The following is a 22543-nucleotide window of genomic DNA, read 5'->3' on the forward strand; positions in this document are numbered from 1 at the left end:
GCGAAGCAACAACCGATATACTCATACATGAATTATTTCAAAACTACTGAAAGCTAGCAACTTCCGGTTATGAAATTTTACTAATGGGTGACTTTAATGGAAAGCGTATCGTTAAGGGTAACATAACTAATTGTAATGTCATGTGTGGATTTGCATTTTAAAATGGAAAAAAAAAGGCTTCGTCTTTAAATGAAAGTGAGCTATATGTCATTTGTTTCATTTCATTTAATAATTAAATTGTTCATATCTAAGTAACGAAATTATACAGAAATAAGGTTTTAACGTCCTATTGCAGAGTTGACCTTAAATGGATTTGGCTATTTTTAAGGTCTTTTAGTTCATTCATAAAGCTCTTCAACTGTTTCGATTCTTTAAAATTGTCCTTTACTTTAAAATATTCAGTTTGAGCGTTCCTGATGAAGATAAATCCAGAAAAACGCGTCAGACGCATGAAACTTTGCAAAACAGTTCCGTTAAAGTCACCCATTAGTACAAAATGATGGACTAACTTTGAACAGTTTTCTAGTAATTCATTCATGAGTATTTCGGTTAGTTGTTTATCGATCGATTCATTATTTTGAAAATATACATTTCCGATAGCTGTTTTGGTTTTAACTTATCTAGACAAAATTCACAAAAACTATTTTTATCGTTTTTCAGATTTACCTCATATCCTGAATTTTCCAATCCACGTTAAAAGCTCTCAATGGCATAAAGTCAAATTAAGTGGTATGAAACGTTGAAATCAGACAACCTCAATATTACGCATCTTTAAATTTAGCATTTTTTTCAAAATTATTATAATTTTTTAATTCAACCTATATCTTTTGAAAGTTTTTATATAAGGTGAAGTTAGCATATGCGATGGGATCGATTAACAATTTTCTTGAAAGACGATCGGATCCTGCACTGAGTAATATACTGATATAGATGTGAAAGACAAGAGTCAAATCTAAAATATACATTGAAATACAACACGCACTTCGTCCTTGAATGCCCGCATTATTAAATTTTCCGAAAATCAATAGGCATTATAGAAACAATAAAGTGTTCCTTGCATAATGGGGAAACCTTTATTTGTGCAGGTAAGCTTAGTCTTTTTGTTTAAATTCAAGGTAAAATTTCGATCTAACGAGATACCCCTTTTTGGCACCAAAATATATAAGTTATACAAAATTGTTAAAATGTTAACTTTTAGCTATTTATTTGAAAGTAGTAAACTTCTTTTACACATATATGGAGTGTTGTTTTTTTACAATGCCATGCACATGTATCGGGTACTGGCATCATTAGGGCATCCGATACAGTTTCAAGGGAGTTAATTCGATCTCCAATTTCGGTTTCTCCCGCATGCTAACTTCTACACCATTAATATTACTGCATTTGATTCTAACAGTCTAATACAATCATAAGAAATAAAACACATTTTTAATTACTGTTTCTGTGAGATCTGCAACAAAATATTGTATAGCCTCAACTGAGCAATCTCAAGACTGACTGAGCCTTTTGGTGTTACTAATAATTATATATTGCATGTCAATTATCATTTTTTTTCATTCCTCATCCATGATTTTGTTCGGATCCGATTTTCTAACATTTTATTACAGCACAGAAAACCAAATGGAACGATATTTTAAAACTAATACCAATAATTTAGGTACACGACGAAGTACATTTCCTAACTGAACAATTTATTCAATTTATTTATGTTAATTGAATAAATAATGGTATTCCGCTAATATTAACAATGATACAATTTTAATAAAAGAACACAGTTCATATTTCCTCCACGTATTTTATCTAACAAAAGGCAATAGCCAACACTATTTTTATACGCCCGTAAAAATTGTGACGGGACGTATTATGGTATACAAATGTCCGGCGTCCGTTTGCCCGTCGTAAACATGGTACAGTATATTATCCAAATTTCAACTTACCATGGTTGTTGTTTATGATGGCCAAACGATCTGTATACTTTTTGGTGAACTTTTTGAGTTTCGCAACTTTGTAACTAAAACAGGGTGTGTTTTTTCACAGTTCGCGCTGTATCTTAAAAACGATTTATGATTATTGCTTAAAACTTCTTAGTTATATTAATCTAAAAATCTGTATACTTTTTGAGGATTATTCAAAATTTTATTTTAGAGTTATTGACTTTAATATAAAAAAAGAGGGCTTTTTCACATGTCGCGCCGTATATCAGAAACTATTATAATTATTGCTTAAAACTTTACATACTTGTTAGTTAAATTATTCTTAATATTACAGTTTATACAAGTGACTTGCTTTGAAATCGGAATTTAGGCGGGTATAGTGTGGAAAGTTGAAGAGGAACAAAAAACCAAACCCAAAGATGGGGGTGGGGGGTATAGTTTCTCTGTCTGGCTAAAAGCATCCTTTAGCAAACTGAAGATTCTCCTTTACAAGATTTTGTTTTTATTTTCTGACAACATAAAAAAAAAAGAAGATGTGGTCAATGAGCATCCCTCCACAAGAGAAAACATGAAACAGAAATTAACAACTTTAGGTCACCATACGGTCTTCAACAATGAGCAAAGTCTATACCGCATAGCCAGCTATAGAAGGCCCCGAAATGACAATGTAAAACAATTCAAACGAGAAAACTAACGGCATAATTTATTTACCAAAAAAGAAGTTTCGTTTGCAGGAAAAGATCTCTTGTAAGTAACGTTTGTGTTGTGATCCAGTGGAAATTAGTATATACAAGTGAACTTAAAAATGTTTAGGAGCCTCTTAAGTGTTTTCAATTGTAATAATTGACCGAATAAAAGTTAAGTTTTTAGAATAAATGTGAAAATTAAAAAAAAAAAATTATCCGATAGTACATAGATACAGGCGCATACATAAATAATGTGGCGGGGTTAAACATGTTAGCGGGATCCCAACCCTCCCCGTAACCTGGGACAGTGGTATAACAGAACAACATAAGAACGAACCCAAGTCAGGAGCCTGTAATTCAGTGGTTGTTGTTTGTATATGTGTTACATATTTGTTTTTCGTTCATTTTTTTTTAAATAAGGCCGTTAGTTTTCTCATTTGAATTGTTTTACATTGTCATATCGGGGCCAGTAGTATAAAAATGCCGGTTCTGCCACAAAGCTACTTTTAGCACAAAAAGTATGAGAAAAAATGAAAAAAAAACTTTAAAAAGTGATGAATATCTATTTATCAACCTACAACATAAAATATTCAAAAAAATAAAAAAAACACTTTAAAAGAATATAATTGTAGGGTAAGAAACAAAAAAAATAAAAAAATGTCTTTTGTTGAAAAAATGAATGACAACAAATTTATAAATGATAATGTATTTGAGGAAAAGGCCAAAGATCAAAGTTTAAAAATTTTGAAATGGAAAGAACTTCCAATTGGTGTGATTTATAAAATTTTAAAAGTGTTAGAAACAGATGGTAAATTTGGAAAAAGTAACATTCTTACCTTAAAAAACAGAAGGAGAAACAAATAAGGTGTGGGCTTGTAGTGGATTGAATAGAGAGAATGAACCTTTGGAAGGAGCTTTTGTAAAAAGTACAGGTTTTAAAGTGAGTCAAAAAACTAAACAGGAGTACTTATCTTACAATCTTGTAAGACAGTAAAAAAATGGGTTAGTTGGGGGAAGAAAAAAATGGGGTAGCTGGGGTACAAAAAAAAATTTCTTTTAATCCAACAAATTTTTCTGCTGGATTGAAGAGTTTTTTTTTTTTGTTTTTTTTTTATGCTTGAAACAGAGCACATCATGAAGTGAAGCGGAATGGAGCACATCGTGAAACGATGTGTGGAGTGAAGTGTAACGGAATGATGTGTGACGTTTTTTACGGCGCATGCGCAGTAAGGTCCTCACTAAAAGTGGTGGAAGGTTATCGGAGCTTATTTTTTTCATCGTAGTAGTTTTTGAGGCAAGTGGTGATTTTTCCAAACTCAGCATCATCAATTTGTTCATCATTAGCCAAAGCAGTACTAATACATTGTTCAACCAAAAATTTTTTGGACTGTGTCAATTGCAAGGTGTCGCGGTGTATTTTTTTCTTTTTCATGATACTCCTTGAGATTAGTGTGAGTACCATCACGCCAGTGGCACTCAAGCAAGCAAGGGATCCTAGGGAAAGGGAGGCTATAATACCCATACCGGTTAAAGCTGAACCCATGGTGCAGCTGGTCAACACCAAACTGCCCACAGAACAAACACCCAGTGCTACAGATACAACTTTGTCCAGACGTTTGTAGATCTTCAAGGTATGTTGATACTTATGTATATCCGCGTTGAGTTGATCTTCCATACATTCGACTCTGGTTTGTCGGTATCCAGAATCTAAATCATCCATTTACTTATAGGAGTATACCTAGGAGGGGAATATCTTTGAAGGGGCTGTTAGCACCTAAGATCAGACCAGCTCCGTCGTGGAATTGCTGACCACGCTTCAAGTAGAGTCCATCACCATAAGTGATCCGGGCGTTTGATGGTTTGAGGAAGAGAACGTTGCCACTAGGTTTCACGGTGCAAACGCATCCACCACGTTTCAGGTACAATCCAGACCCTACGGCCTTATTGACGGCTACACCACCAAGACCACTCAAGGCTCCGACACCCAAGGCGGGTCGAATGGTTTTTGCTAACATGGGAAGTGCCCTCATTGCCAGCCCCGCCAACATGGGTAAGAAACCACCCACCTTCTGCATGTTTTCCTTCAATTGGGTTGCACTTAACTCTAGGACCATACCACCAGTACCCTTTTGTAGAAGCTTGGTGATCTTTTGAATCTGGCGGGTGGTGAGCAACATCTTGTGTTCACCTTGCAGGTTTGCCTGAGACAAACGAATGGAGACCGGACAACCTTTCTTGGCAGCCCGTTGTAGTTTATCAGCTTGACCTTTTGTTAAGTTCAAACCTTGTTCGTGAAAAGTCATTTATTTATACCTCACGAAGATGAAAGCGAATGGTGAGATGTTTACCCCTGAAATCGATGGGCCTACCATCTTGATCGGTGAGATACGTTTGTATGCGATTGATGGTTCGCAAGGTTACCGGCAAGTACACTAGATTTTTTGGGGTTTGAATGATCTTCATACCAGGACCGTCTGCGGGAAAGAAGCTGTAGATGGTAGACTGCTGTGTACCATTTACATAACTTCCATGGATGATATCACTATTCACCAGAATGCTGTTGATGCTGATGATATTCACAATGTGTTCCCCTTCCGTATAGCCGTTTGTGGTCATATCGTACGTGTAAATTTGTCGCTTGAATCCCAAGACGGTGTTGATACTATTGACAACGTTGAAGTCTACTTGATAGTGTCTGGCGAGGGTCAGCGTTGCTCTTATGGTTGCCCGGTTGGCATCGATGATGATCTTCGTTTTGTGTTTGTTGAGCCGTAGCCGCCTCTGGATCTCATTGTTGATGTCTTCGATGTCATAGGAACCTGTGCTTAGTGCAATGGGAAACCAGTTGGCACCATCGTCGGGGGAGTAGCGGAAGGAATTGTTACCTGTATGAATGTTGGGGATGGAGTTATAGGTTTCCAGGTTTACTAATGCCATTTCGTAGGTCTTAGATTCCTCGAGTTGTAGTGGGGGGTTGAACCGGGTAAGAATTTGGCTATCGTTTCCAGAGACGATGAAGGAAAACTTATGCTTTGGGTTGGTATTATTGACAATTTGCTGCAACAATGTGTTATCCATTTATTTATGGTAGACCATTGTCACATATTTTGGCTTCCACTCTTCGATACCATCATACTGCTCCTTGAGTTGTTTACTAGCCTTCACTACGATTGCATAGACTTCGGCGGGGCGACTGGCAAAGAGGAGTTGTAGGTGAATTATATCCATTTACTTTTTAGTACACAACGTTCATCTTCTGACCATCGGATTCAAACTGTAGGATTCTATCTGAAATGACAAGTGCAAACGCTTCGGTGTTGGTTGGAACATTACGGGCGAATTCTGCTCGGATCTGAATGTCTACAGTAGATTCTTTGAGACGCTCAGACTGATGACTCACATCAATCACAAACAAGGGGTACAAGTCGATGAAATCGGAGGGATTGATACCACCATTACTGAGGAGACTGTCCATGTTATGGAATTTCTTTCTGAAGTCGGAATCCTCTTTGAACACTCTGACGATCCTATTTTCGTTGAAAGCTGCATTATAGTCGACTGCTGGATAACGTTCAGCGTTGAGGGTGACATGGATATTTCGCAATCGACAGTGATCGAACACGGCAGCATTATGGGTTTGGTCACCACTTTTGTTGGTTTGGAAGGCAACAATGATATATCTAGGGATTTCTCGACCACTCTTGGTAGCTAGGCGCCAGTTAAACTGTGAGGCTTGGGGAACGGCTATGGAATCACACTGTCTCATGCGAAATCCACAGTGGATTTTGGTTTTACTCTGGATAGTTTTGTACAGTTGCATCTTATTTTCGTCTAAGGGGGTGACGTGAGGAACAAACCACGATAGTTTACTTAGGACAATCTTTGCCGGATCGTTGACGGCAGCTGCTCTCAAAATGGCATTAGCATTTGAATCGAGAACGAGTGAGAGTTCATGCCTAAGCCCGTACACTATTTTGTTGTAATCATCTGCGAATCCAAAAATATGTTTTAGGGGGATGGCAAACGAAAACGATCCTTTGTTGGTGGGCTTGGTGATAATGTATCCATGGCGGGCTGCAAATCCAGTGTTCTCAGCCTCAGCATCGGCGGAAGAATCTTTATACCACAGTTGGTTGAGACCCTGCGATTTGGAAAAGTCGTCGGGGTAGGTTAACATTCCCAGCATAGTGGTGGCGATGCCGGGGTCGTTAATATGTTCGATCTGCTGACCTGAAAGCCTGTAACTGATGCTCTTGAAAAGATACATGATACCATTATGGGTGAGCGACACAAGATCGCCATCGGCATATGCTGTGTCATCATTCTTAAGAAGTCGACCTTCTACCATGAGATAACTTTCGGCGGGGTGTAGGAACAAATCCTGGGTTTCGATGTTGATTCGGATTTCAGCACCGGCATTGTTCAGCTGGGCACCGGCTTGTGGTTCGTATTCTCGAACCTGATATTCCTGGAGACTTTCGTCGAAGGTCAACCCTTCGGTGATTGTAAGGATGTCAGACATAATGTATTTATTTATAGCGTTGGACGAAGCCGTGAATGGTTTTGATACCAGAGCCGGAGATTAGATTCTTAAACCGAACTTGCTCTGGCTTCTTGCGTTGAACACTAAGCTGTTGAGGGGTTTTAATATGTTTTCTGGGGCGGGTCACTTTATCAACCACATGGTCGACGGCTTTGGAAGCCCCCTTTTCAACACATTTCAAGGCTGCATTGGTGGCAGCATTTATGGCCTTACTTCCTAGGGTTTGGGCGGCAATGGAAGTAAACATGTGTCCAGCTAAACTGGCGATTGTGTCAAACAGTCCTTTACCCCCGTAGGCGTACTTTCGAGCATAACCTTTCTTGATTTGCAACATTTATTTATAGGATACTACGATGAAGCGCCTTATATTCATCGATATTAATATGTCTACCCTTTTTCATAGCATCGATAATCGACACAATTTCGTTGCGCACACCATTATTTCCTGCTTGGTATGCTGCAGCACACAGTTTCAAGCGATCAAGAAGCTGCTTGAAGTTGGAAGGAAGAAATATGGTTTGCAGCCCACTACCAAACTTATCCTTCTTGTAGATGTGGGATACGATTTCCTTCCACTTGTAACCCTTATTCGCCTTTGGGGTTCTCGAGAGGGTGGAATTGCCTTGATACATGGCACCGGAACTTTTCAGGATTTGTGCATAGTCCTCTAGGTCTTCGGGCTCGAACGATTTTGGATTCTTTTTCACCATGAGTTCCCAGAGGCCAAGGGTTCCTTTGTACCTCACGCTATCTACAAAAATATCATCGCCGTCAAACGTAACTGGTGAGCTTCCGATGAAGAGACCATCGTTTTCAGATCGCAATTCAAAGGTGTGGTCGGCGGAAGAAGTCATACTGAGCTGCAAATACTGCTGTGCTCGAGGTCCGAGAACGGTGTCTGTAGGTGGTGCGATGGGTAGTGGGTCGGCAAACTCGGGCGGTGGAGGAGGGAGGGCTGGCACTGCTGCAGGTAAATCTTCGATTGTTTTGGTGATTTTTGAAGCTGCTTCCCGCTGAGCCTCAACCACAGGCTTGAACACCCTGGAAAGGTCTCGGCTGAGTCCAATCTTGTCGAGACGATGTTGCCTGTTGCTGGCTTGAATGCTCCGCTTAGTTTCAAGCAACTCCTTTGCGAGCGCCTCACGCTGCATAGGGTCGGTAATCTTGATAAACGTCATTTATTTATAGGAGCGAACGCTGTTGAACGCCCTTAAGCGTTGGTGTGAACGCCATTAAGCGTTGGTGTGAACGCCCTTAAGCGTTAGGAGAAACGCTCCCAAGCGCCTGGTGGAAGGTTCAGACGCCTTTCCCAATCGCTAGGGGTATCGACCGTATCCACTACGGTTCCCGTTTTTATTGCAAAATTAAAGTGTCTGCGGCATAGGTCTTTACCAGGGTGGCATGGGTGTGTGCACTGACGGTTTCGAATCGTCTTGGTAGGGCATTGGGGTTGGAAAAATCGCTGCACCTTACCATACAGACGGCCAGAGTTCCACGCGTCGAAATCACCTCCACTACTATCGATCTTGCGGGTGATAACGAGACCGCATTTGAAACATATACTTCTCTGTTCGACTGGATCCCACTCAAACTTACATTTTTCGCATGACAACCTACTCTTTGGCTTAATAGGATCCATAGGACCAAACTCCAGCTCCAGTTCCATCTAATTCTCCAAAATTTTAAAGAATTTTTATACTGATCCATATTTATATCTACAATATTGGATGCCATCCCTTTAATATAATTAGTTTACATGAAACTCTTCTAATTTACATCGGTATTTTCCTGCTGACTTTGGGCTTGTGTGATCGATGGTTATAAATCCATAAGGTTGGGATCAGCAATGCTTACACAGAGCGTCAAATTGTTCCTTGGTAAGATCATTGCAGTGATCGCGTCGAATATGATCGAGATTCTTAGCATCTTGCTGGAAGAGACAGATAAAGTTTGCATTTTCTCGAATCGTTTGTCGAGGTAGTTTAAAGTAGTTCTGACACAGGTAGAAACAATCAACGTTGTTGTGACGACCGCGCACGTAGTAGTCTTCACATGTGTTCTGTTTGCTCAGCATTAAATCGTCGAACACCATGAGGTTTTTGCAACTGGGTCGAGTTCTCGGGGGTCTGGTACATCGTTCCCTTGCTCGAAGAAAACAGTGTCAATACCACTCGGGTGTCGTGGTGGTGGTAAGGCGTCGACCACATCGATCAACGAGTAGGGTGAATTGCTCTTACACTGTAGGAGGTCTCGAATATCTTTCTTAGGGAAGCCTTTTCCAAGCGCTTGCTGCAACAGCTGGTAAATGGGCTGGTGAAGTGATTTTCCAAAGACGTACAATCGATCGTAGTCGAGTCATCCATCGCGCAGGAGTAGGTTGTTCAACAGCGTTGTCTTACCACAGTCCGACTTCCCAATGATCAACCCTCTGATCGACCGCTGAGGAAGGAGGTAGTGATTGCTCCTTTTGGGAGCGTTGGCACTGTAAGAAATGTCTTTGACGTTCATTTATTTAAATAAAATAACGATGATCTTCTGCGTAAAATGTCGTAGGAAGACGGACACAGTTAACCCTGGCGAAACAATTACCAGCAACGGGCGACGTAGGAAGGTTGGCAACTGCAAGGTGTGCGGTGCCAAGAAGTCTCAGTTTGTTGCTACAACTGGTGCAGGGTTTATGAACAACCTAATCAATCGATTACCCATGGAAATGCATCTACCTGGACACAACTTTACCGGGCCAGGAACTAAACTTAGCAAGCGACTACTTCCCGATGGCACCCCAAAGGATTGGTCAAAACCCATTAATTGAGTGGACCAAGCTGCATATCACCACGATCTCTGTTATGCCCAGCATAAGGATACCACTTCACGCAACTCCATCTGTGACAAAGCTATGCTAGCCTCGCTTAACACCATTCCCAACCCTACTACTCGCGAACGCATGGACCGTTGGACCCATCATCGGTACCAAAGCTCGATTTGGTCTGGGTATTAAAAAAAAAAAGTTCGCTGGACCGATGATTTAGCTGAGGAGTTGCACAAACCAGTTCAACGTAAGTTTCAGAAACGCCGTGTGGTAGTGGGTGGTGTGGATGAGACCTGGGCGGCCGACCTTGTTGATATGAGTGCCTTTTCTAGGGACAACAAGGGAAATAAGTTCATCCTGAGCATTATCGATATCTTCTCCAAATATAGCTGGTTGATACCACTCAAAAACAAGAAAGGGGTAACGGTGCGGGATGCCTTTCAAGTGGTGTTCAAGGAGCGTATGCCCAAAAAGATTTGGACAGACAAAGGCACTGAGTTTTACAACAAGGATGTAAATCAGCTGCTTCAAAAGCATGATATTGAGCTCTACTCCACCGAAAATGAGGAGAAGTCGAGTGTGGTTGAGCGCTGGAATTGTACCATGAAAAAGAAAATGTTCAAATATTTCTCAGGCAACTCTACACGCACCTACATCAATGTTTTGGATAATCTTGTTCGCCAATACAATACCACCAAGCATCGATCCATCAAAATGACCCCTGTCGCCGCAAGTCATAAGGAGCATGAAAACAAGGTGTATTGGAACCTTTATGGCAGCATACCTCCCATGAAACCACCACGATTTCGTGCTGGTGATAAAGTTCGAATCACCAAAAAGAAAGGTACATTCGAAAAGGGATACACACCCCGCTGGACTGAGGAAGTATTCACCATTTCCCTAGTGTTGAACACTCAGCCGCCCACTTATACCTCAAGGATTTCAGCGGTGAGGAAATTCAAGGATCCTTCTATGAGCCCGAACTTCAAAAAACAGATCAAAACATCTACCGCATCGAAAATGTCTTGCGACGGCGAACTCGAAATGGTGTGAAAGAGATGTATGTCAAATGGAAAGGATACCCCAAAACCTTCAACGCATGGATCAAGCAATCCAATATACAATAAACAAGCAACAATTTTTCCGGTCTTGTTTTTTCAGGACCAGAAAGATTGTGATAGTTTACCCCAAACGGTTTTCAAGTGTTGTCTTGATTGAGTCCAACGTTTTATCCTCCTTCGCTATTGCATCGAGCTCAAGCCGAGACCTTCCTCCCTTGATCTCCTTTTCAAGATCATTTACCCTGTCGGTGAGATTCTTGACCAAGTCTTGCCAATTTTTTGCATACCATCCTTTGGTCACAGGTTCGTTAGCCGTTGTTGACAATGGGAGATTAGTGATCGAATGCCCCTGCATGTCTATACCACCAACCATCTTACCTCCAGTTATCGGTAGACTCTTCACCACATCTTTCTCAATAACATTCAGCTGTTTCTTCGCCGCCTCAAGCTCTTTCGAGATTGCTTCAAGCGCAGCCTCTAGGTCATTGATGTCTTTTATACCATCTTTCATTTGTTGGGTTAACCACCGTTTTGTTACAACATCCGAGCTGTTCTTGGGATGTCCTAGGCTAGTAATGCGATTGTCGTTCATATCCAAATCCTGTAGCATCCACCAGACAGATTCACGCTTTCTTGCATGAGATCCAAACTTATCCATTTATTTATATAGTAAAAAGATTGTATCTTCCAACGATTTTCCAGTCGCCAACACTTTCAACACGAATAGGCAAAAGTGGCCACACACCATCGAGCCTCGCTGCTGTAATTTATCGGTGCTATATCGAATTTCAGGCTGTAAGTAGTTCACCATTTCATCAGGTGGTGGCAATCCATAGGAGTCAAAGTAATACTTTACCAATCCATGTTTATACCAACAAGTCCAATGTGTTCCAGGACCTTTAAAACTATCATGATTTAAAATTCCACATTCAATGTGGTGTGGGTTGGGTGGTAAGGTATCTCTCATATACACACCTCTAAAGTTTAAAATTCCTAGTTTTTGAGCAGTCTTTTCAAGTTCACTGTTGGACAGGGGTTTGTTTGGAAGAATTACGCCATGAATACTAATTTTATTCATTTATTTTGTAATGTCCATAGGATAGTGTGATAATTCCATCCTGCAATATATATCTCTTGTCATCCTTAGCTGAGAGAGCAATCTTGTTGAATTCTTCAGTGAAAATATTGTGAAGCTTACTTCTAATAATGTTCATTGACTTATAAACTTCTTCTTGTGTGTCAAGACATTGCTTGTATTCATTAAAGTTAATACCATTCTTAATGACATTCTTTTTGACTCCTTTTGCCCTCTTTGTCACTTCCTATCCAACCTTAAATGCATACATCTTTGTTCTAAGACCTACAAATTCTGTCATTATTTTTCCACCAAATTTATCCTGAACATATGGGGTAATATCCTTGTAATAAAATTAACGGTACTAATTTTCTTGCACCAGATGCGCATTTCGACAATACATGTCTCTTCAGTGATGCTCGTGGCCAAAATATTTGAAATCCAAAGCTTATATAAAAGATGAAGAGCTATAATCCAAAAGGTCCCAAAAATATAGCCAAATCCGTGGAAGGAATCAGAGCTTTGCATGAGGGAGATACATTCCTTAATTTATAATAATTTCTATCATTTTGTAACAGCAAATTTTAATAACACAAAAAATCTGTATTTCATCCTCTGTTTGAATTTCATAAGCCAAACTGTCAGTATCAGTAAACAAGAGTTTGGCATTATCACCATATTTCTTTTTCATAAAATTGTAGTGAAAGTCATACATCAAGGTCTTTGACAAATCTAAAATGCAACTTCCTAAATATACTGGCTTGTTAAATATACGCTTGGTCTTTTTATGTGTATTGCAGTTAGATTTTCACTAAAAATAACCCTTCTATCATAATTAGGTTTGGCTACAAGTTTTAAGGCTTGTTTGCCTGATGTTACAAGTTTAACATTAACCCTTTTTCTAATATTCTCCATGGTTTTACCAAATAATGAATTGTTCATTAGTTTGAAAAAATCCTTTTCAGAATCATTGTTAGCTTTAGTTCTAAGGTTGGTGTTAAGATCTATATATTGTTTGAGACATGGAGATTGTTCAAACCCAATAATTCTATGAACTTTAATTAATTTCATTCCTAATGATAAATTATGTTTAAGATTTCTATAATGAAGCACATATTTAGTTCTATTATTTAAAGATGGAATTAATTTAGGTACCTTGTTGATTACCATAATTTCAGGTGCTAATGTGTAATCATTATGCTTATTGTGTAATTCCTTAGGATACTCAAGGTCACATTCAATCATGTAACCAATTAAATGATCATCCTCATGGTTTAAAATTTTTTCAATTTCTTGGGGTTCAATCCACTCAAATTTACCTGTAGGTAAAGGTTGTGACATGGCATACCCATAAAGATTGTTAGCATCCAAATAAGTCAAATATTTAGTTGCTTGCATTTTTTCATAATCACTCATGTAAGGATTGTTGGCCTTGCCATGTCTGTTGGTTATCATAGCCACTCCTCCTCTAGTAGCTTTCTCAAACATAAGTAGCATGTCAGGATCAGACAGTAATTCTAATTTAACACCTGTCATTTTAAGTGCTGCGTCATAAGCTAATCCTGGTGATGTGTAATACCACATTGGATCTAGTTGGTAATTTTTCATACATACATCTCTAAAATTTTCCATAACATCTGTTAATAACATCACATCAGTCAGTAAATACAAATTATGAAAGTCTCTCATTGTCTTACATTCAAATGTTTTCCATATTTTTTGAGCATATTGATAGTCATCATCATCAATATCCTCACCAGTAAGTTTACTATAAAAATCCTCTTTGAACGGTATTTTAGTCTCCATTAATTTCTCTGGACTATCCATGTATTCATAAGGATACACCCCTTTTCTCAAAAGTAGTTCATAGTGTTCATTGTTAAACACCTCTTTAGTGTTTTTAAATTGGTCCTTCATCAAATTCCTTACCAAGGTGTCTAGTGAGTTTGGCATAAATCTACATGAATCAATAAATCTCATCTCTATTGGCCCCACTTTCTTTGAAAAACTAATGTATTTTTCACTTGTAATAGGAATACAGTTAATTTGCCCCCCATTAAATCCTAGCTCTTCAACAAACAAATCTGCATCATACCCACTCAAATTATGAAATACAATTGGAACAAATTTTGGAAGTTGAAATGCTAAATTACATTTGGAATGTGCAGCACCTCTATATTTACCTGTAATATGATCATGATCTCTAACCATGTCTCCATTAAGGTCTTTACTACAAATATGACAGGTCATGCTAGTTTCATGTCTTTTCTTGTCTTCCTCAGTCATCACCATGTCTTTCTTTTCTTTGTAAATATAGTAAATTTTCCACATCTCTTTCTCCATTTCTCTAACAAATGTTTTAGCCACATTAAGCCCCTGGTACAAAACTGGTGATTTATAGTGTTTATGTTCATACTTGATGTAATAGCAATATCCTGAGGGTCCATGGTATTGTTTTGTGTATGATTTTGATGAGTTGGGTTGGCATGTGTCAATTTTCTCCACAAAACATTCAAAATCTGGTAAATGGAACTCTCATTGCATGGTTGTAATTGTCAAATTGTGTAAAGGTTCCTGGCTCTGGTAGTTCTATTTTTACCACTTCCTTCTGACTGCAATACTCAAGATGTTTATCCAAAATGTTTTGTTTAGTAAAATGATTGAAACACCTTCTACAAAAGAAAACCTTATGACTATTTAATGATACTTGTAATCCTAAAAGTCTTGATAAACTTTTCACCCAGCAATAATGTTCCTGTTTTTTACCATCCTTATCATTATTTATTAGTAACATGAGATCTATCATAATTTCACCCTTGTTTTTTGATACTTTTAAAGGATAAACTTCCAGTTCATCTTTTGAGGGGGATGTCTCATACCCTAACACATTCGCATTAATGTTTGGGTTAAGCTTTTCAAACTTATCAATTGCTTTGAGTGACACTGGGAATTCAATAACTTTAAAGTTGAGTTCATTAGTCCATTTCTCATATTGTTTCACCCTATCAGTCTGTTTTTGATCTACCTCATCATGATGAAGTGCTGAAAGAATAGCCCACTTAAAACATTGATTATCTGTATTTTTTACATTAATAATTGCCTTCTTTAGCAATAGTTGTTTTGGAAGTGCTATAAATGAACTTCCAGCTAGTGGTTTAAACTTACTAAAATGAATATCTAATCTGATTTAATTTGACTAAACACCCACCCACTGCCCTCTCTTTGATATTTAGACATTGTTTCTTTGGTCTTTTCAACTGCATCATCAATTTCCTGCTCAAGGTTTGTTGTCTCAAAAATAGTCATCTGCAAGGATTTAAAAGAGGGTTCTGTTATTATAGTTTCATCAGGTGATTTAGTGCTTAGTTTCTTCATTTCAACTATTAAAGCTAATTCCACTTTCAACCCTTTTTTCTGGGTCAACACCTCTTGTATTTTGCTAATAATAGTGCTTTTACACAGCTTTAAAAATGTATTTACATCATTTTTCTTTTTTTTGTTTAACTTTTACTGTGCTAAATACACCATTTAATGCAGTTCTTCCTTCTGTTATTTCTAGTTCTTCATCAATGGAAGCATTCTCAATATTATTAATAATTAAAATACTTAAATTTTCTTTTGTTAGTTTAGAATAGTTATTAATTTTTCTCCTTTTAGCAATTGCTTTTAACTGTTTCATAGAAAAAACCTCTTCTCTTTTAAATTTTTGGTTTGTTTTGCTTTCAATAAGGTTTACCAAGTTAATTTTTGACAATTTACTATAACCTTTTAAGTTTTCTTGTTTGCAATTCCTTAATGGTTTTGTTAATCTGTAGTTTACCATTAGTAATTAAATCATCATTATTATTATGGTTCAGCTGTTCTTTGTGTCTCCAACATTTTCCATCTTCCTTTAATTTAATTTGACAGTGTCCTTCTTTCCTCTTCAATTTAACCCCACAAACATTTGGTAATTTCTCAGCACTCATATTTTGTAATGATGCCATATTTCTTATTACCTCTTCTAATGCTCTCCTTTAACTTATTTTTCAAGTTTATTTTTTTCTTCTTACTGCGCATGCGCCGTAAAAAAGTCACACATCATTCCGTTACACTTCACTCCACACATCGTTTCACGATGTGCTCCATTCCGCTTCACTTCATGATGTGCTCTGTTTCAAGCATAAAAAAAAAAAAAAAAAAAAAAAAACTTTTTTCAATCCAGCAGAAAAATTTGTTGGATTAAAAGAAAATTTTTTTGTACCCCAGCTACCCCATTTTTTCTTCCCCCAACTAACCAATTTTTTTTACTGTCTTACAAGATTGTAAGATAAGTACTCTTGTTTAGTTTTTTTACTCACTTTAAAACCTGTACTTTTTACAAAAGCTCCTTCCAAAGGTTCATTCTCTCTATTCAATCCACTACAAGCCCACACCTTATTTGTTTCTCCTTCTCTGTTTTTTAAGGTAAGAATGTTACTTTTTTCAAATTTACCATCTGTTTCTAACACTTTTAAAATTTTATAAATCACACCAATTGGAAGTTCTTTCCATTTCAAAATTTTTAAACTTTGATCTTTGGCCTTTTCCTCAAATACATTATCATTTATAAATTTGTTGTCATTAATTTTTTCAACAAAAGACATTTTTTTATATTTTTGTTTCTTACCCTACAATTATATTCTTTTAAAGTGTTTTTTTATTTTTTTTTGAATATTTTATGTTGTAGGTTGGTAAATAGATATTCATCACTTTTTAAAGTTTTTTTTTCATTTTTTCTCATACTTTTTGTGCTAAAAGTAGCTTTGTGGCAGAACCGGCATTTTTATACTACTGGGGCCTTTTAAAGCCGACTATGCGGTATGGGCTTTGATCATTGCTGAAGGCAGTACGATGACCTATAATTGTTAAAGTCTGTGTCATTTTGGTCTCTTGTGGACGTCGTTTGTATATGCGTTACATATTTGTTTTTCGTTCATTTTTTTATTTAAATAAGGCCGTAAGTTTTCTCGTTTGAATTGTTTTACATTGTCATATCGGGGCCTTTTAAAGCTGACTATACGGTATGGGCTTTGATCATTGTTGAAGGCAGTACGATGACCTATTATTGTTAAAGTCTGTGTCATTTTGGTCTCTTGTGGACAGTTGTCTCATTGGCAATCATACCACATCTTCTTTTTTATACATAAACCGTGACATATATATCTAGCAATAGTATAGATAGTACATAAACCGTGACATATAAAGCAATAGTATAGATAGTACATAACCCGTGATATATAAAGCAATAGTATAGATAGTACATTCACCGTGACATATAAAGCAATAGTATAGATAGTACATAAACCGTGACATAAAAAGCTCTATAGAAAGTACATAAACCGTGACATATAAAGCGATAGTATAGAAAGTACTTACACCGTGACAGATAAAGCGATAGTATAGAAAGTACATACACCGTGACATATAAAGCAACCGCATAGGAAGTACATAAACCATGACATATAAATCTCTATAGAAAGTACATAAACCGTGACATATAAATCTCTATAGAAAGTATATAAACCGTGACATATAAAGCAATATTATTGAAAAGCACCATGAAACAATCACAACCTTATAAAACACATACTATTTACGAATAAAATGTTATATCACAAGACACTTTATTGCCAGTTTAGTCTTACTGTAGTAGGCATTTGGCAGTTTCTACAAACTAATCAATTTCAATGTCTATGTATTCCCGTCTTTGTCAAACACACATTCAACCTGCTGCACACTGCTATGTCCCTCCTGTCGTGAGAGTTGCTCCATGAGACCACACTGGAGTTGTTGACATCTGCTTTGTCCCTCTTGTCGTGGAAGTTGTTCCATGAGACCTCACTGGAGTTGTTGACATCTGGTATGTCCCTCTTGTCGTGAGAGTTGCTCCATGAGACCACACTGGAGTTGGTGACATCTGCTATGTCCCTCTTGTCGTGAGAGTTGCTCCATGCGACCACACTGGAGTTGTTGACATCTGGTATGTCCCTCTTGTCGTGAGAGTTGCTCCATGAGACCACACTGGAGTTGGTGACATCTGCTATGTCCCTCTTGTCGTGGAAGTTGTTCCATGAGACCTCACTGGAGTTGTTGACATCTGGTATGTCCCTCTTGTCGTGAGAGTTGCTCCATGAGACCACACTGGAGTTGTTGACATCTGCTTTGTCCCTCTTGTCGTGGAACTTGTTCCATGAGACCTCATTGGAGTTGTTGACATCTGGTATGTCCCTCTTATCGTGAGAGTTGCTCCATGAGACCACACTGGAGTTGGTGACATCTGGTATGTCCCTCTAGTCATTAGAGTTGCGCCATGAGACCACACTGGAGTTGGTGACATCTGGTATGTCCCTCTTGTCGTGAGAGTTGCTCCATGCGACCACACTGGAGTTGGTGACATCTGGTATGTCCCTCTTGTCGTGGAAGTTGTTCCATGAAACCTAACTGGAGTTGTTGACATCTGGTATGTCCCTCTTGTCGTGTAATTTGTTCCATGAGACCACACTGGAGTTGTTGACATCTGGTATGTCCCTCTAGTCGTTGAAGTTGTTCCATGAGACCACACTGGAGATGTTGACATCTGGTATGTACCTGTTGTCGTTGAAGTTTTTCCATGAGACCACATTGGAGTTGGTAACATCTGGTATGTCCCTCTTGTCGTTGAAGATGTTTCATCAGACCACATTAGAGTTGTTGACATCTGGTATGTCCCTCTTGTCGTGAAAGTTGTTCCATGATGCCCCATTCTGGAGTTGTTGACATCTGGTTTGTCCCTCTGGTCGTTGAAGATGTCCCTTCAGACCACACAATTGAGTTGCTGACATCTGGTATGTCCCTGTTGTCGTTGAAGTTGTTCCATGATACTAAATATGTAAGGAATTTGAATTTTTAGCCTTTTCTTGATCTTCGAATGTTAGCATTCTACTTGGTTTTTCTGTTTTAGTTTAGTGCGATAAATCAATATGAACAGTACCAGTAAGTGAATGTGAAAAAACACTAAATTTCAAAATTTTCAATTGAAGTTAGTACATAGAATTGTATATACAAACTCTTTTCTTTATAGAATGAAATTCAAAAGTGTGGCTGTGGCCATTGATTGATACATTAAATTCATCCATTGACTGGGACAATTTAGGTGAACGTTTGTATGTAACGACCACTGCTCACTATGTACTTTTTAAAGACACTTAAACTATGGGGTCACCAAAGGTTCTTAACACCTTAATAAAGTAATTCGAAAAATTAATCAGAAATACCACGATGTTTTGATTTATATCAATTATATAAATCAAAACATAAAGGTTATTCCTGATTATTTTTTCGAATTATTTTATAATTAAAGGCGTTAAGAAACCTTTGGTAACCCCACAGTTTAAATGTCTATCGTAGGTACGTCGTGAACAGTGGTCGTTACAGACAAACGTTCACGTAAATTGTCCCAGTCAATGGATGAATTTAATGTGTCAATCAATGGCCACAGCCACACTGTTTTGAATTTCATTCTAAATGTGGTTTAATAGAAACAGAAATGTGCACATTTTGCACTGAAACCAAGGAAAGCTTATTGCATATTTTTGGGAATGTATATACAGCAAAAATATTTGGATAGCACTTCAAGATTTATTATTAAAATGTGGATTTAGCCTTCAACATATAGAGGCAAAAGATGTTATTTTTGGTATTGTGTAAATTTTTGACCCATATGATGTAGTATAACATATAATGTTGATTTTAAAATTTGATATTTATAGCTGTAAAAATTCAGGAGAAAAACCTTCTGTGAAAGCTAGTATTGCATATTTAAAATACTGTATAAGAATAGAACAACATACAGTAAATTTCTTATCGCCTACACAAAAAGAATATATAGTTAAAAAATGGTTGCCATTACAATCTGTCCTAGGTGATTTAAATATTTTATAAGTGGTACGAAAATTAAAGTTAAATTTTGTTTTATGTCTTGCTATTTAGAGTTGTCATATAATGAAAGACCATACCTGCAACTGTACATTTGTGTAATCCTGCTTGATTGTTTTCTATCTTTATGTCAAAAATAAAAAAAATCAGAAAAAAGTGAATGTATGCGTTGTTGCTGTCTAGTTTTGTAATGTTATTGTGTCATTCTCCAGTTGCATATGTGTATAGTAGTTGTCGAAACATCTTGGTGCTTTAGCTATAGCAGCTTAATTTCTGTAGCACATACTAGCATTTGTAAAGGTTTTGTAGATGTGATGTTAACACCCCCCTCTATAACATCAAAATCATATTGGTCGCTAAAAACGCTCATCCTTTTTCAAATATTATTATATTGTATATTATATTTTTGCACATTTGATAGATGGGTAACAAATCTTCCCAAAGTTGGAAAGATCCTTTGATGTCAGAAAAATGTCGAAATGCAAGAGAGAAAATTAAGGTCGCACGTGAGAAATTATTGTCAGCTTTGAAAGAAGAATGTGACCAACACGATGGTGATATAGGTAAGAAATATTTTTCTCACACCGATCAAGAAAATCGCGAGGCTTGTAGAGTTTTTTAAATAGTTTAATATTTAACTGTTGAGAGTGGATAAATATCGTAATACACGAATTATAGTGGTGGAATCTGTTTCTCTAGTGATTTTTATCCTTCCTTTTGAAGAAACTGTTTACTTTTTATGTGATTTCATGAGTCACGGTCGCCTTTTTTCATGACGTCACAATAAGAAATTAAAAAAGAAACCAAGAAAATTTCACGTCACAATTAAACTTCCACCAATCATTTGCCGAGAACAGATTTTAACTAGTGAGGAGAAATATTTTCTCACACCGATCAAGAAATATGAAAATAGCGCAAAAAATAGAGAAAAAGAAACAGCAAACCGACCAAAGAGTAGAAAACAGCCCATGGCAAATAAAAAATGAAAAATTCTGCTCCAGGAGATGGGCTGAAGCTGAGGAGGAATCATTTAACTTACATAAAGGAGGTGGAGAAGCGAAATGGTCGATTCCTGAACAAAAAATGTACTAGTTCATATAAAATGAAAGTCATAATAAACTCCAAAACAAATAAATGACCCAAAATTAAGATAAATAAAAAATACAATACAATGACATAGGCAAAGTATCGGAACAGGTGCAAAAAATGCGGCAGTGTTAAACATGTTTTGTGAGATTTTAACCCTCTCCTTTACCTCTATTTTTGTCTCCTAGTTCTAATTTATCCCACATTAACAGAAACAAACTTCTGGCCCTGCTTAAACCCTAGTCGATCTCAAGATAAAAACAATTAAGATGATATAAAGTGTTTGATTTGTGACATTGACCCAGAACACATGAATGTAGTTGTGAAAATTAAGTACCGTTTTAATTTGCAATTCGAAAAATAATTGAACAATGTGGCCTTGTAGAAGAGGAATGTTCAATTAGATTGTCTAAGACTTCAGAAATACAAAGACCTTTTCTATATCAGCTCAAAATTTATTTGACGTGAATACAACAACATTCCAGAATTTGAATTAAATGACTATCCGATTATGTAATGAGTAATTTGAAAAGTTGTGTATTTTAGATTTGGATTACAACTTTCTACCGCATCATGGTGATGAAGATTGTATCGAGATTGATCCAACACAGTATAGGTTTCCTTTTGAGAATCTGGTACTAGAAGGAGGAGGAGTCAAGGGTCTGGTTTACGGTGGAGTTGGAAAGGTAAAGTAATGATGTAAAATCTGGTCCTAGAAGGAGGAGGAGTCAAGGGTCTGGTTTACGGTGGAGTTGGAAAGGTAAAGTAATGGTGTAAAATCTGGTTCTAGAAGGAGGAGGAGTCAAGGGTATTATTTAAGGTTGAGTTTGAAAGGTAAAGTCATGGTGTAAAATCTGGTCCTAGAAGGAGGAGGAGTCAATGGTCTGGTTTACGGTGGAGTTGGAAAGGTAAAGTAATGGTGTAAAATCTGGTTCTAGAAGGAGGAGGAGTCAAGGGTATTATTTAAGGTTGAGTTTGAAAGGTAAAGTCATGGTGTAAAATCTGGTCCTAGAAGGAGGTGGAGTCAAGGGTCTGGTTTAAGGTGGAGTTGGAAAGGTAAAGTAATGATGTAAAATCTGGTACTAGAAGGAGGAGTAGTCAAGGGTCTGGTTTACGGTGGAGTTGGAAAGGTAAAGTAATGATGCAAAATCGGGTACTAGAAGGAGGAGGAGTCAAGGGTCTGGTTTACGGTGGAGTTGGAAAAGTAAAGTAATGATGTAAAATCTGGTACTAGAAGGAGGAGGAGTCAAGGGTCTGGTTTACGGTGGAGTTGGAAAGGTAAAGTAATGGTGTAAAATCTGGTTCTAGAAGGAAGAGGAGTCAAGGGTATTATTTAAGGTGGAGTTGGAAAGGTAAATTAATGGCGTAAAATCTGGTACTAGAAGGAGGAGGTGTCAAGGGTATTATTTAAGGT

At 37.5% G+C, this 22543-nt stretch overlaps 1 protein-coding gene across 3 annotated transcripts in view; it reads left to right on the forward strand.

Moving 5' to 3' along the window:
* Positions 1-22543, forward strand: part of LOC143065235 (uncharacterized) — a 48509-nt gene that overhangs the window by 6437 nt on the left and 19529 nt on the right. The window contains exons 1-3 of one of the 3 annotated variants that reach the window (XM_076238681.1): positions 4072-4251; positions 20465-20606; positions 21676-21815. In XM_076238681.1, the coding sequence (XP_076094796.1) occupies positions 20465-20606; positions 21676-21815 (282 nt within the window). In that variant the 5' untranslated portion in view covers positions 4072-4251. Of the gene's footprint in view, positions 1-4071; positions 4252-20464; positions 20607-21675; positions 21816-22334; positions 22408-22543 lie in introns of those variants that run through there. The other 2 variants (XM_076238680.1, XM_076238683.1) reach the window with 2 other exon arrangements.

This window comes from Mytilus galloprovincialis, chromosome 2 (genome assembly GCF_965363235.1).
Source record: "Mytilus galloprovincialis chromosome 2, xbMytGall1.hap1.1, whole genome shotgun sequence".
NCBI classification, from domain to species: domain Eukaryota; kingdom Metazoa; phylum Mollusca; class Bivalvia; order Mytilida; family Mytilidae; genus Mytilus; species Mytilus galloprovincialis.